General features: G+C 50.4%; 2 protein-coding genes across 51 annotated transcripts in view; both read left to right on the forward strand.

The window, feature by feature from the left end:
* GTF2IRD1 (GTF2I repeat domain containing 1) overlaps positions 1 to 4536 on the forward strand; it is a 186194-nt gene extending 181658 nt beyond the window's left edge. The window contains exon 25 of the transcript XR_013414638.1: positions 4480 to 4536. The gene's annotated coding sequence lies outside the window, so the exon portion shown is untranslated. The remainder of the gene's footprint in view (positions 1 to 4479) is intronic.
* Positions 1479 to 14299, forward strand: part of GTF2I (general transcription factor IIi) — a 117555-nt gene continuing 104734 nt past the window's right edge. For 42 of the 50 annotated variants that reach the window (XR_013414617.1, XR_013414616.1, XR_013414619.1 and 39 more), the window contains exon 1: positions 10179 to 10529. Coding sequence is in view for 6 of the 50 variants with exons in the window: in XM_077994389.1 (XP_077850515.1) it covers positions 1909 to 2389 (481 nt within the window). In the remaining 44 variants the exon portion in view is untranslated. 50 annotated transcript variants of the gene reach the window in all.

A 14299-nucleotide genomic window follows, 5' to 3' on the forward strand; every position in this document is an offset into this window, starting at 1 on the left:
TGCCATCTTGACACATTTACCTGAGTGCATATTGTATTTGATTCATTTGTCATATCTGCTTGAATCAGATGGTTATTACTGGTGAATGGACAACAGTAGTTAAGAATTCAGGCTTTGGATCCGAGCAGGTTTAGACCAAAATCTGATTGTGCCATCTGTGTATCCCAGGCTGAGTACTGAGCCTTTCTGAGCCTCTTTAGCATGGGAGTGGAGGGGCATTCGGTGCACTTGCCACAGAGGCAGCAAGCAATGAGATAATCTATTAAGTGTCGAGCCTGGTGCGTGGCTCTGAAGGACTGCTCAATACATGTGAGCCATGATCACACATTTCTGGAGGGCACAGATGGTCTTGCAGGCTTTCCAGAATATAGTAGGTGTTCAGATTCTTTCCTGATACTCATTGGTGCCCCTCACTTCCTTCCATTATCCGGGTCAGACTGAGTTCATCTGGGATTGGAAAACACAGCAGGCTGGTATGAATGAAGTCAGCCTACAGCCCCAGGTACAAGCCAGAGCTTGGTCAGCCCCCTCCCTAGGTTTAGGGGGAAGGGAATGGATAATTAACACCTTCTCACTGCTGGGAAAACAATGAAAAGTACTTGTTACACTGATAATGGGTTAATTTCTTTTTCTCTTTTCTTTTTTTCAGACAGTTTCACTCTGTTGCCCAGGCTGGAGTGCAGTGGCATGATCTCAGCTCACTGCAACCTCCACCTCCCGGGTTTAGGCGATTCTCCTGCCTCAGCCTCCCAAGTAACTGGGATTACAGGCACCTGCCACCATGCCCGGCTAATTATTGTATTTCTAGTAAAGACGGGGTTTCACCATGTTGGCCAGGCTGGTCTTGAACTCCTGACCTCAGATGATCCAGCCGCCTTGGCCTCCCAAAGCGCTGGGATTACAGGTGCGAACCACCGCGCCCAGCCAGATGGTGGGTTAATTTCACTTTGAACAGCATCGTTCTGATTGGCTTTCCCTCCCCCTTCCAACCCATTGTTCAAAAATTCCCTTTATTCTTTGATGAAAACTTCCCCAAGTGGGTCATCTACCTTAAGTATACTAAACACCAGGTCTTGAAGGGGTTAAAAAAGGCTGCTATGATTCACCAGAAAAAGAGGAAAGGCTTGGTAAACGCAATGCTAAAGAATCAAGAAACTGGTGGTTAAGTCCACGGTGGAAACAAAAAGAGAAAAGGAAGGATGCAGGTATTTGTTGTCAGCATTTAACCTAGATTTTTCATCTCTTGATTTTATGATTATGTTGCAAGGCTATAGGTTGTCTCTATTATATATATCTATAGATATAGTCATATGGAATTGTTCTAACATCTATAACAATATACTGTAATAAAAGTTATGTGACTATGGTCTGTCTCCGTCTCTCTCTCAAAAATATCTTCTTGTACTGAACATAGCTATTTTTGGACCGCGGTTGACCGTGGGTAACTGAAACTGCAGAAAGCGAAACTGCAGATAAGAGGGGGAACTACGGTAGACGCCTCCCACCCGTTAGTCACTTGGGAGCCGTCTGGGTTATCAGATCGACTGTCTGCAAGTATTGCAGTGTTTGTGTTCAAGTCACCCTTTTCTTTTTTTTTTTTTTGAGACGGAGTCTCGCTCTGTCACCCAGGCTGGAGTGCGGTGGCCGGATCTCAGCTCACTGCAAGCTCCGCCTCCCGGGTTCACGCCATTCTCCTGCCTCAGCCTCCCGAGTAGCTGGGACTATAGGCGCCCGCCACCTCGCCCGGCTAGTTTTTTGTATTTTTCAGTAGAGACGGGGTTTCACCGTGTTAGCCAGGATGGTCTCGATCTCCTGACCTCGTGATCCGCCCGTCTCGGCCTCCCAAAGTGCTGGGATTACAGGCGTGAGCCACCACGCCCGGCCAAGTCACCCTTATTTTCTATCATAATGGCCCCAAAGCACAAGAGTAGTGATGCTGGGAATTTGGACAGGCCAAAGAGAAGCCGTAAAGTGCTCCCTCTAAGTGAAAAGGTGAAAGTTCTCGACTTAATCAGGAAAGAAAAAAAATCCTATGCTGAGGTTGCTAAGATCTACGGGAAGAATGAATCTTCCATCCGTGAAATTGTGAAGAAGGAAAAAGAAATTCGTGCTAGTTTTGCTGTCTCACCTCCAACTGCTAAAGTGACGGCCACGGTGCGTGATAAGTGCTTAGTTAAGATGGAACAGGCACTGCATTTGTGGGTGGAAGAGATGAACAGAAAACGTGTTCCCATTGACAGCAACGTGTTGTGCCAGAAAGCCTTGAGCCTATACCAAGACTTCAGCAAGGGATGCTCTGAAACTGACACCAAGCCATTTACTGCGAGTAAGGGATGGTTACACAGATTCAGGCATAGATTCTCACATCATTACAAGAAGAAGAAGAAGGGTGAGTACAGTACAAGTTATTTTGAGAGAGAGAGAGAGAGATCACATTCACCTCAGTACTTGCTATACTTGTTCCATTTTGTTATCATTGCTGTTAACTTCTTCCTGTGCCTAGTTGGATTTGGTATTATCCAAGGTTTCAGGCATCCACTGGCAGTCTCGGAATGTGTCCCCCACAGAAACAGGGGACTACTGTATTCACTCTCTCTCTCTCTTTTTAAATTTTTATTGTAGGTTCATGGGTACATATGCAGGTTTATTATACAGGTAAACTCGTGTCACCGGGGTTTGTTGTACAGATTATTTTGCCACCCGCGTACTAAGCCTATCCAATAGTTATTTTTTTTCTGCTCCTCATCCTTCTCCCACTGAGGCGGGCGGATCACCTGAGGTTGGGAGTTCGAGATCAGCCTGACCAACATGGAGAAACCCCGTCTCTACTAAAAATACAAAATTAGCCAGGCATGGTGGCGCATGGCTGTAATCCCAGCTACTCGGGAGGCTGAGGCAGGAGAATTGCTTGAACCCAGGAGGCAAAGGTTGCAGTAAGCCGAGATCGCGCCATTGCACTCCAGCCTGGGCAACAAGAGCGAAACTCTGTCTCAAAAAAAAAAAGAAAAGAAAAGAAAAGAAAAGAAACATGGAACATGGACTTTTTTCATATTTTTAAAAAGTTTTGAATGCTAAATAATACCATCTAATATTTATATAACACGTACCCAAGTTCATAAAGTATTTTCATCTACGTATCATCTGATTTCCCCAAATCCCTGAAGGAGGCAGAGAAAATACTATAGAGGTTTTATTTTTAACAACTTAAATTTAGAGCTTTATATTTAAAAACTTAAATTTAAAAACTTTAAAAAACGACAATGTTAACATAATCCTAAATAGCAGATAAAATTCATCTAAATCCTGCTACCCCAACAAAGAAAACTGTTTATTTCAACTGGTGCAACATGAATATTCGTTTTACTGTGTCGGCCAGATGCTCACACAAAAGGCAGAGCTAGAGCTGGAAGGTCTATTTAGATCACATCTACATTATTAATTGTTATGAATAAATTATAACTTGGATTTAGGTTTTTTTTTTTCCACCTTTGGATGAATTCTAAGAACCATACATACTGGAAAAGATAGTCATTCATTCAGGATTCAAATTATTCAAACAAAAAACCGTTCAAAAACAGTGTTTTATAATCAGTATTAAAAAATATCATTGTGGTTGGATATGCTGGCTCATGCCTGTAATCCCAGCACTTTGGGAGGCCGAGGCGGGCAGATTATGAGGTCAGGAGTTCAAGACCAGCTTGACCAACATGGTGAAACCCTGTCTCTACTAAAAATACAAAAATTAGCTGAGTCTGGTGGCACACGCCTATAATCCTAGCTACTCGGAAGACTGAGACAGGAGAATCACTTGAACCCGGGAGCCAAGATTGCGCCATTGCACTCCAGCCTGGGCAACAGAGTGAGACTCAGTCTCAAAAAAAAAAGTATCATTGTAAGAACAAAGGAGTTATCTGCTAGAGTGTAGATACACATGTGACAGCCAAAGAGGTCTTGTGACCCTACTGAAGTGATCCGGGCAGGATTGTGCAAATCATAAATTGGAACAATGTCTACAGGATCAAAGTATTATCTTACAAATGATATTTTACATTCTGTTCTCAATATAAAGAATGTATAGTGTACTATGTACATTGTAAAGAAAAACCAAGAAATTGGACTTAGAAGATATTGGGCCTGTATCAATCAGAGTTCAACGAAAAAGACCTCTGGTATTCATCAAAAGTCATGCTCTGCTGTGGAATACAGATCTGTCAAGAGTATCTGGGCCAGGCCTGGTGGCTCACACCTGTAATCCCAGCACTTTGGGAGGCTGAGGTAGGCGGATCTCTTGAGCCCAGGAGTCCAAGACCAGCCTGGGCAACACGGTGAAACCCTGTCTCTACTAAAAATACAAAAAATTAGCTGAGTGTGGTGGTGTGCACCTGTAGTCCCAGCCATTTGGGAGGCTGAAGTGGGAGGACTGTTTGAGCCTGGGAGTTTGAGGCTGCAGTGAACCGAGATCTCGCCACTCTACGCCAGCCTGGACAACTGGAGTGAGAGATCCTGTCTCAAAACAAAAAGCAGAAAACAGAAAAACAGAGTATCTGAACTTTCACCAGAATTATGGTTTTGGGCAATCTGAAATATATGACTGAGGGCTGGGCACAGTGGCTGAAATGCAGTGGCAGCACTTTGGGAGTCCGAGGTGGATGGATCACCTGGGGTTAGGAGTTTGAGACCAGCCTGGCCAATATGACCAACATGGTGAAACCCCGTTTCTACTAAAAATCCAAAAATTAACCAGGTGTGGTGGTATGCACCTATAATCCCAGCTACTCGAGGGCCTGAGGCAGGAGAACCGCTTGAACCTGGGAGGTGGAGGTTGTGGTGAGCGGAGCTTGTGCCACCTCACTCCAGCCTGTGCGGCAGAGTAAGACTCTGTCAAAAATAATAATAATAAATAAATAAATAAATAAATAAAATAGAATGTATGAGAGAGGGTGGGTACAAGTGCTCATGCCTGTAATCATAGCACTTTGGAAGGCTGAGGCAGGAGGATTGCTTGAAGCCAGGAGTTTGGAACCAGCCCGGTCAACACAGCAAGACTCCATCTCTACCAAAAAACAATGATATAACAGAGTCACCAAAAGATTATTCAGTTTGGATTCAAAAGAGCATCTTTAAAAAGAGTGTATGATCCCAATAACAGAGATCTCAACAAAGTGGCATAACCATCATTCAGTCACCATGGGCTTTCAGGGGTTCCTTTCCAGGGTCCCATGATCACATGCTATTTCTTTTTCTTTTTTCTTTTTTTTTGTTTTTGAGACAGAGTCTCGCTCTGTCACCCAGGCTGGAGTACAGTGGCGTGATCTTGGCCCACTGCAAGCTCCGCCTCCTGGGTTCATGCCATTCTCCTGCCTCAGCCTCCTGAGTAGCTGGGACTGCAGGCGCCCGCCACCACGCCTGGCTAATTTTTTATATTTTTAGTAGAGATGGGGTTTCACCATGTTAGCCAGGATGGTCTCGATCTCCTGACCTCGTGATCCGCCCGCCTCAGCCTCCCAAAGTGCTGGGATTACAGGTGTGAGCCACCACGCCTGGCAACATGCTATTTCTTTTTTCTTTTCTTTCCTTTTTTTTTTTTTTTTTTGTTTTTGAGACGGAGTCTCGCTCTGTCGCCCAGGCTGGAGTGCAGTGGCGCGATCTCAGCTCACTGCAAGCTCCGCCCCCCGGGTTCCCGCCATTCTCCTGCCTCAGCCTCCCGAGTAGCTGGGACTACAGGTGCCCGCCACCACGCCCGGCTAATTTTTTTTTTGTATTTTTAGTAGAGACGGGGTTTCACTGTGTTAGCCAGGATGGTCTCGATCTCCTGACCTCGTGATCCGCCCGCCTCGGCCTCCCAAAGTGCTGGGATTACAGGCTTGAGCCACCGCGCCCGGCCCCTTTTTTTTTTTTGAGACGGAGTCTCACTCTGTCTCCTAGGCCGGAGTGCAGTGGGGCCATCTCGGCTCACTGCAACCTCAGCCTCCTGAGTAGCTGGGATTACAGGCGTGCACCACCATGCCCAGCTAATTTTTTGTATTTTTAGTAGAGACAGGTTTTACCATTTTGAGATGGAGCCTCGCTCTTTTGCCCAGACTGGAGTGCAATGGCGTGATCTTAGCTCACTGCAGCCTCTGCCTCCTGAGTTCAAGCGATTCTACTGCCTCAGCCTCCCGAGTAGTTGGGATTACAGGCACATGCCACCATGCCTGGCTGATTTTTTTTGTATTTTTAGTAGTGATGGGGTTTCACCATGTTGGCCAGGCTGGTCTCAAACTCCTGACCTCGGGATCCACCCACTTCAGCCTCCCAAAGTGCTGGGATTACAGGCATGAGCCACCGCGCCAATCACGTGCTATTTCAAAGCAGTCAACGAAGCTCTAAGCCCAGAGTCTAAGCAAAGATTCATTTGAGTTGGTAGAAGTGCTCACGTATGGTCCAGATCCATCTCTAGCTTGGCCAAGGCCCATTTGACTTGGCTTTGTCTCCCACCATACAGAAGAATGGAAAAGTCACATCGTATGGACGCTCATCTGAAGGCTAAGCTAAACATTAACAAAAAGAGAGGGGGAAATGATGGAAATAACATGGATGGTTCTGCCAGCTGTCGGACTCTGCACTTATGTCTTGACTGACCATGAGCTGAAAGCTGCAAATCTGCTCTTGCTGAAGCCCCAGTCCAGTGTGCATCTCTTGGTATATGCATCCTGTGATTCTAATCTTTTTTTTTTTGAGACGGGGTTTCGCTCTTGTTGCCCAGGCTGGAGTGCAATGGCATGATCTTGGCTCACCGCAACCTTTACCTCCTGGGTTCAAGCGATTCTCCTGCCTCAGTCTCCTGAGTAGCTGGGATTACAGGCATGTGACACCATACCTGGCTAATTTTATATTTTTAGTAGAGATGGGGTTTCTCCATGTTGCTCAGGCTGGTCTCGAACTCCCAACCTCAGGTGATCTGCCTGCCTTGGCCTCCCAAAGTGCTGGAATTACAGGTATGAGCCACCGTGCCCATCCTGATTCTAATCTTTAAAGGAGGATTTTCTGGCCGCGTGCATGGTTTACGCCTGTAATCTCAGCACCTTGGGGGCTGAGGGAGGCGAATCACTTGAGGTCAGGAATTTGAGACCAGCCAGACCAACATGGTGAAACCCTGTCTCTACTAAAAATCCAAAAATTAGCCGGGCGTGGTGGTGTACACCTGTAATCCCAGCTACTTGGGAGGCTGAGGCAGGAGAATTGCTTGAACCCAGGAGGTGCAGTGAGCCAAGATCGCACCACTGCACTCCAGCCTGGGTGAGATCTCGTCCCCTCGCAAAAAAAATCAATAAATGAAATAAAAGAGGATTTCCTACGACATCAGTTTTAGACACAAATCAACTATTATTTTTCATCTGTCGCTCAATCCCCAAAACAGTAATGTGATCCTACATTTGAAAAACAACCTGGGCCTGGTGCAGTGCCTCACGCCTGTAATCTCAGCACTTTGGAGGCCATGGCAGGAGGCTCATTTGAGCCCAGGAAGTCAAGACCAGCCTAGGCAACATAGTGAGACCCGTGTCTACAAAAAACGAAATTAGCTGAGTGTGGTGGCACATACATGTTGTCCCAGGCATTCAGGAAGCTAAGGCAGGAGAATGGCTTGAGTCTGGAGTTGGAAGCTGCAGTGAGCTGTGATCGGGCCATTGCACTCCAGCCTGGGTGACACAGTGAGACCCTGTCTCAAAACTAGGAAAAAAAAAAAAAAGTAAAACAAAACCCTACCTTTGCAGAGAGATGGCATCTAAAGTGATTTATAACAATGGTCACAATTAATGTAGCATCTATACCACTAAGATGAAGGAGAAATTGGTCAATGAATAGTGACAAGTGTTCCAACGAGCTGCGAAAGTGGTGAGCCAGACCTTAATGAAGAGAGAACATGCAAGATATTTTATGACTGTAACACATGAATTTGAGGGTTACAAGCCTTGATGGCAAAATGCTCAGAAAAACGCTTTGTCTGCATACACATTGCCTCAACAGAGACAGCTTTCTGACTAGAGGTAATTCAAAACCAGCTAATGTTGACCTAACCGTTTTAGGAATTGCTTCAGTCTCAAAGAAGTTGGAGTTGTTTATGAAGAGGCAGCAAAATTCCACTGTGGGCCCCGCGCGGTGCTCATGCCTGTAATCTCAGCACTTTGGGAGGCTGAGGCAGGCAGATCACTTGAGGTCAGGAGTTCGAGAACAGTCTGGGCAATATGGTGAAACCCGTCTCCACTAAAAATACAAAAATTAGCTGGGCGTGGTAGTGCACGCCTGTAATCCCAGCTACTCGGGAGGCTGAGGCAGGAGAATGGCTTGAACCCGTGAGGTAGAGGTTGCTGTGAAGATCGCACCACTGCACTCCAGCGTGGGCGACGGAGCGAGGCTCGGTCTCAAAAAAAGAATTCCACTGTGAACCACTAAACAAATTCACAGAAGAAAGGGACTATCTTCCAAACGTTTTCACATGATAAGGATCATCTTGGCTAAATACACTTCTGCCTTACTACCTCACTTTGTAACACCCTCCCGAATTCTACTCCATGACTCCACTATACCCAGGAAATCCTTTCCCTGACCCCTCCAGGTGGAGAAACCACTCTCTCAACAAAACATACTCACCGAAGTCCACAGCAGCTGAAATCTGCGTCTCATAGGCTGGCTGTTCTTACTAGAGTTACAGGCTTCTCAAGAGTTAAATTTGTTCCTAAATATATGTGTCAGTGGCACGTGGTATTGGGAATAGAGAATTTAATTAAATATTCCTAAATGTCAATGAAATACAAGTGCAAAAAGAAAGTTGCTCTTGGGCAAACTTAATGAATGGCTTTCGAGACAATCGACAAAGGAGAGTCACAATCTTTTTAGGCAAGGACCGAAGGGATCCTAGACATTGTCGGGGAAATCGCAAAAATTCAGGCTGTCTGCTTCTCCGGTGAGCTTTACGCTCTCCATGTATTTTTTTAAAAACTCCAACACGAAAATTCTAGAGGAGGCTTTATTGGGTGCGGTCTGTGCAAGAGAGACGATGGGGAATGCCAATCGGAGAACCCAGATTCAAAGGAAAGGTTTTTTGGACCCACATCAAAAGACTGGCTGCTCGGAAAGTTTTCTCGCTAGCGACAAAGACTTGGAGGCTGGAAAAAGCGTCGTGGTCGCCACCTACCGAGAAGCGGCGGGTCGGGGGAGGATGACTGTCGTGGCCCGAATCCCCAGTGGGTGGTACTGGGTGGGGGGATCAGAAAAACCACTGAATCTCGTGCTTTACATAAACATCTAAAAATCGTCGGCCTCGGGGTTGTAAAGTTTTGGAGTTTAACTTAGGTGAACCGTAGTGTCTCACCATTTTCAAAACCCACCAGCTAACTCAAGTTGAGAAGCAAAAAATAATGGTAGGGGGAGGAGTTTGAGTTAAATCGCATCGCGGTTGACAGAACAAAACAGGAGCTACGAGTCTGGATTTCTGCTCCCACTCCCTTGCAAGTTTCCTTCCAAATCCTAAGGGAGAACAGAGGCGGAGGGTCTGGGGGAGGAATTAAAACACAAGGTCTCCTCCCCTCTCGCCTGTCCAAACTTGGGGGCAACGGTTTCTTTGGAGGACAGCTTGGAAAACACTAGAGAGGAGTTCTTTGTGTCCCGGAGGGTGGTGCAGGGCGGGAGGACTCCCCTTGGCAGAGCACGGAGGGCGACGGGCCGGCCCGGGGCTCCCCGGCTTTTGCAGCGTCCCGGTCTGGCAATTTGCAAGGAATGTGGGGTGCAAGAGCAAGTGGGGGACTTGGACGGCGGCTGGCGCGCGGTGGGGACGAGGCCGGAGCCACCACCCGTCCAGATTTCCGTTTCTGCACCCCGGCTCCCCTCCCCCACCCGGGCGGCCGCGCAGGCCCCAGGTGCAGCCATGTTCTCGCTCCCACCACCCTCGCCTCCATTGACAGCCCTTGCTGGAGAGGGCCGGGCGCCGCGCTTGCCTCGTCCTCGGGTTCGGGGCTCGCCGGAGCGGTGCTTCCTGGGAGTTGTAGTCCCCTGTCCCTGCTGCCGCGTTGATGGGGAACGCATCCCAAACTACAACTCCCGCTGGGCGGCGCTGCGGGTGCGCACGCGCAACGCGCCTTCGAGGAACAAAAAAAAAGAAAAGAAAAAAAGAAAAAAAAAAGGAGGAGGAGGAGGAGGGTGAGAGAGAAGCTGGGAGAGCAGAGAAAAGGGGCCACCGGTCGCCCCCCCGCTTCCCCGCACGCGCTCTCCAGCCGCGGCCGCCCGCCTGCCGCGGTCACCCCGGCCTCTGCCTCTGTCCCCCAGTGATCGGATCAAGGCGCCGAGCGAGGCCCTGCCTGCGGGGCGGCCATGCGGCGGTGACAGGAGCGCGGCCGACACGCACGGGCCCCTCGCCCCCTCTCGCCTCCCTCCCGCTCGCCAGCTCCCCTCAGCCGAGGCTGCTCCGCTGCGGCCGCAGCGCGCGCGCGGCCCACACTCGCCTCCCCTCGGCACCCCCGGCCCCGGCGCTGCCTGGAGGCGGCCGCACTCGGGTGAGTCCCTCTCGCCTCATCCCCGTGCCCCCTGCCCCCGCCTCGGGGGGCCATTGCGAGCGGGGGCCTTTATTGGAGACTTTGCCCCGCCAGGGGCTGCAGGGACAGGGGCCTGGGAGCCGCGGCACGCCGCGCGCGGTGTGGGGCCTTGGGGGGCACCCGTGCCGCCTCCCCCTACCCCCACCCCCACCGCCTCGCCGGGTCTCCAGCCCCGCCGGCCTTGGCAGTGGCCGAAACCAGGCGATGGGGGTGGGGCGGCACGGACGCGGTCGCGGGGGACGACAGTGGCACGCGCGCGCCTCGGTGCGCGTGGGGGAGGGGCGCGCGCGCCAACCGGCGTGGGGTGGGGGGGCGCCTCGCGCGTGCGGTCCCGCGCACGAGCCAGCGAGCGGCCCCGCTGGCTGCGCATGCCCCGCCGCGCTGATTGGCCGGCTAGGCGGTGCGGGGGCGCGCGCGGTGCCAGGCCCGAGCCGCCGTGGGGTCGCGCTCGCCTGGTGTATCTGGGGCTCCTGCGCCGGGGCAGCAGACGCGCGGGATTGGCCGACCGGCGCGGGGGCGGGGCCGCGCGTTGCCTGGTAACTGCGGCGGGCGGGGGAGCGGGAGCGCAGTTCCCCGCCCCGCCCCGCTCCCAGGTGGAGCCCGCAGTGGGCTTTGTCCCGGGCCGGCTCGGCGCGCCTGCCCCGCGGGGCCTGTTCTTTGGGGGAAATAAACACAATGACCGGAAGGAAAACCTCAGCCTTAGGCCATGAAAATTAAGCCGTCTGGGTTCGGCCAGCACCCAGACGACGGGAGTGCAGAGGAAGAAGGAAAATGAAATGGAAAAAGCTGTCTTCTTGCCGCTCCCTGGCTCCTCCACTTTTTCTTAATCCAACTTTTGCCTTTTCGTGTAGCGAATTTTGTCCTCCCTAGGTTATGGATTTGCACTGATTTGCGGCTGGGGATGTTCAGAGGTGGGGTGCTGTTGGAGTAGTGTCCACTCTTGCGGATGCGCAGCTCTTGCCGACTACTGACCTCCTCCTTTTAAAAAAAAAAAAAAATTAAATTATTTGTGGAGACGCGTTCTCACTATGTTGCCCAGGCTGGTCCTTCTGAACTCCTAGGCTCAAGCGATCCTCCCACCTTGGCCTCCCAAAGTGCTAGGATTACAGGTGTGAGCCATCGCGTTCAGCTTAGTTTTCTTTTTTTTTTTTAGAAACAGGGTCTCTCTGTGTTGCCGCGGCTGAAGCGCGCAGTGGCACAATCATAGCTCATTGCAGCCTTCAACACCTGAGCTCCAGCGATCCTCCTGCCTCAGCCTCCCCAGTGGCTGGGACTACAGGCACATGCCATCATGTCCGGCTGATTTTTATTTTCTATTTTTTTATTTTTATTTTTTGAGATGGAGTCTTGCTCTGTGGCCCAGACTGAAGTGCAGTGGCATGATCTTGGCTCATTGCAACCTCTGCCTCCCCGGTTCAAGCCATTCTCCTGCCTCAGCCTCCTAAGTAGCTGGGATTACAGGCGTGCGCCGCCACGCCGGGATAATTTTTGTATTTTTAGTAGAGATGGAGTTTCACCATGTTGGCCAGGCTGGGCTCAAACTCCTGAGCTCAAAGCAGTCGGCCCCCCTCGGCCTGCCACCAAAGAACTGGGATTACAGGCATGAGCCACCGCCCTGGGTCACGCCTGGCTAATTTTTAATATTTCTTTAGAGATGGGATCTTCTTGTGTTGCCTAGGCTGGTTGGGAACTCCTGGCTTCTGGTGATCCTCCCACTTAGCCTCCCAAAGTGGTGGGAGTACAGGCTTGAGCCACCACGCTGGGCCTCATCTCTTTTAAATTCAACTTTGCCGCAGACAATGGCTTGATCAGCCAACAGTGCAGAGGAGAAGTCTCCAGTCCTTCAGGGAACAAAAGGGGAAGTTAGTTTGCAAATGAGAATGTGCAGGTAGAGTGCCCTGCGGAGGCGGGGTCTTCTCCCCAGGCTGAGGCCTATGGTGTGGGATGACCGATTTTATTTCCTGCTACAGGATTTTTCGGGGGCTGCTGCCTTGGCTTTCGTTTCTCCTGCTTCTTGGGATCTTGGCCTTTTGGCTGGAATGACGTTTTTCAGGCTATGGAAATCAATCTTGCTCATATGCAGCCGCTTCCTTAAGGTCTTTTCTCTCTCTCTCTCTTTTGTTTTTTTGTTGTTGTTAGAGTTTCGCTCTGTCCCCCAGTCTGGAGTGCAGTGGCGCGATCTTGGCTCACTGCAACCTCCGCCTCCCGGGTTCAAGCGATTTTCCTGCCTCAGCCTCCCGAGTAGCTGGGATTACAGGGGCCTGCCACCACACCTGGCTGATTTTTGTATTTTTAATAGAGACGGGGTTTTGCCATGTTTGCCAGGCTGGTCTTGAACTCCTGACCTCAGGTGATCCGCCTGCCTTGGCCTCGGAAAGTGCTGGGATTACAGGCGTGAGCCACTGCTCCCGTCCTGAGGTCTTATATTGTATGGTCAGAGTTTGTTTCTTATTAATCTCCCAGTCAACCTGTGTGTCCTTCCTCGCAGGGCACCTTTATTTTCTCTTTTCTTTTGTTTTGAAACGGAGTTTCACTCTCGTTGCCCCGGCTGGAGTGCAATGGCGCGATCTCGGCTCACTGCAACCTCCGCCTCCTGGGTTCAAGCGATTCTCCTGCCTCAGACTCCTGAGTAGCTGGGTACAGGCGCGCTCCACTACACCCGGCTAAGGGCAGTTTTATTTTCCTCTGCATCTGGCCTAGTCACTGGGTGTTGAGCTCATAGGGGCAGGGACAAGCCTTTTCCTCCTTTGTGTTTCTCCCTCCACTTCCCCTTCCAGTTTGGCATCGTCCTAGTGCCTTGCCTGTGGTAACAATGCTGCTTACATTTGAATGTCTTCCTTGCCTCCCATGGCTCTTGAGCACTTTCGATGTACAGTATTTTTCTTATTTAATCCTTGTGACAAGTCTGTAATTCTATTCTATGGAGCGGAACAAGTCTAGAGAAGTTGGAGAGTTCTGTACTCTTGCTTACCTAGCACACGAACCTGGCCGGTGTGACTCAACCCTTAAGCCGAGGTTCTGAAACCGCCGCGCCTGGGCGTTCCCAGGAGCGCTGGCATGTGCAGACTCTGCTTGCTGGGTCCTACTTCCCAGGCTGATTCTGCACGTCTGGGGAGTTGCCCGAGAATTTGCATTTTGATTAGCTCCCCGGGTGGTGGTGATGGTGGCTGCTCCCCGGACAGCCCTTTGAGAACCATTCACAATGGTGCAAAATGAAGGGAGGGAAATTTATCGGAGATGTTTGCTTTTCCTTACTTTTTTTTTTTTTTTTTTTGAGACGGAGTCTCGCTCTGTCACCCAGGCTGGAGTGCAGTGGCCGGATCTCAGCTCACTGCAAGCTCCGCCTCCCGGGTTCACGCCATTCTCCTGCCTCAGCCTCCCGAGTAGCTGGGACTACAGGCGCCCGCCACCTCGCCCAGCTAAGTTTTTGTATTTTTAGTAGAGACGGGGTTTCACGGTGTTAGCCAGGATGGTCTCGATCTCCTGACCTCGTGATCCGCCCTGTCTCGGCCTCCCAAAGTGCTGGGATTACAGGCTTGAGCCACCGCGCCCGGCCGCTTTTCCTTACTTTAAAATTAGATCTTGGCCGGGTGCGGTGGCTCACACCTGTAATCCGAGCACTTTGGGAGGCCGAGGTGGGTGGAACACCTGAAGTTAGGAGTTCGAGACCAGCCTGGCCAACGTGGCGAAACCCCATCTCTACTAAAAATAGAAAAAGTAGCCGGGTGTGG

The sequence above is a fragment of the Macaca mulatta genome, chromosome 3 (genome assembly GCF_049350105.2).
Source record: "Macaca mulatta isolate MMU2019108-1 chromosome 3, T2T-MMU8v2.0, whole genome shotgun sequence".
Classification (NCBI taxonomy): Eukaryota; Metazoa; Chordata; class Mammalia; order Primates; family Cercopithecidae; genus Macaca; species Macaca mulatta.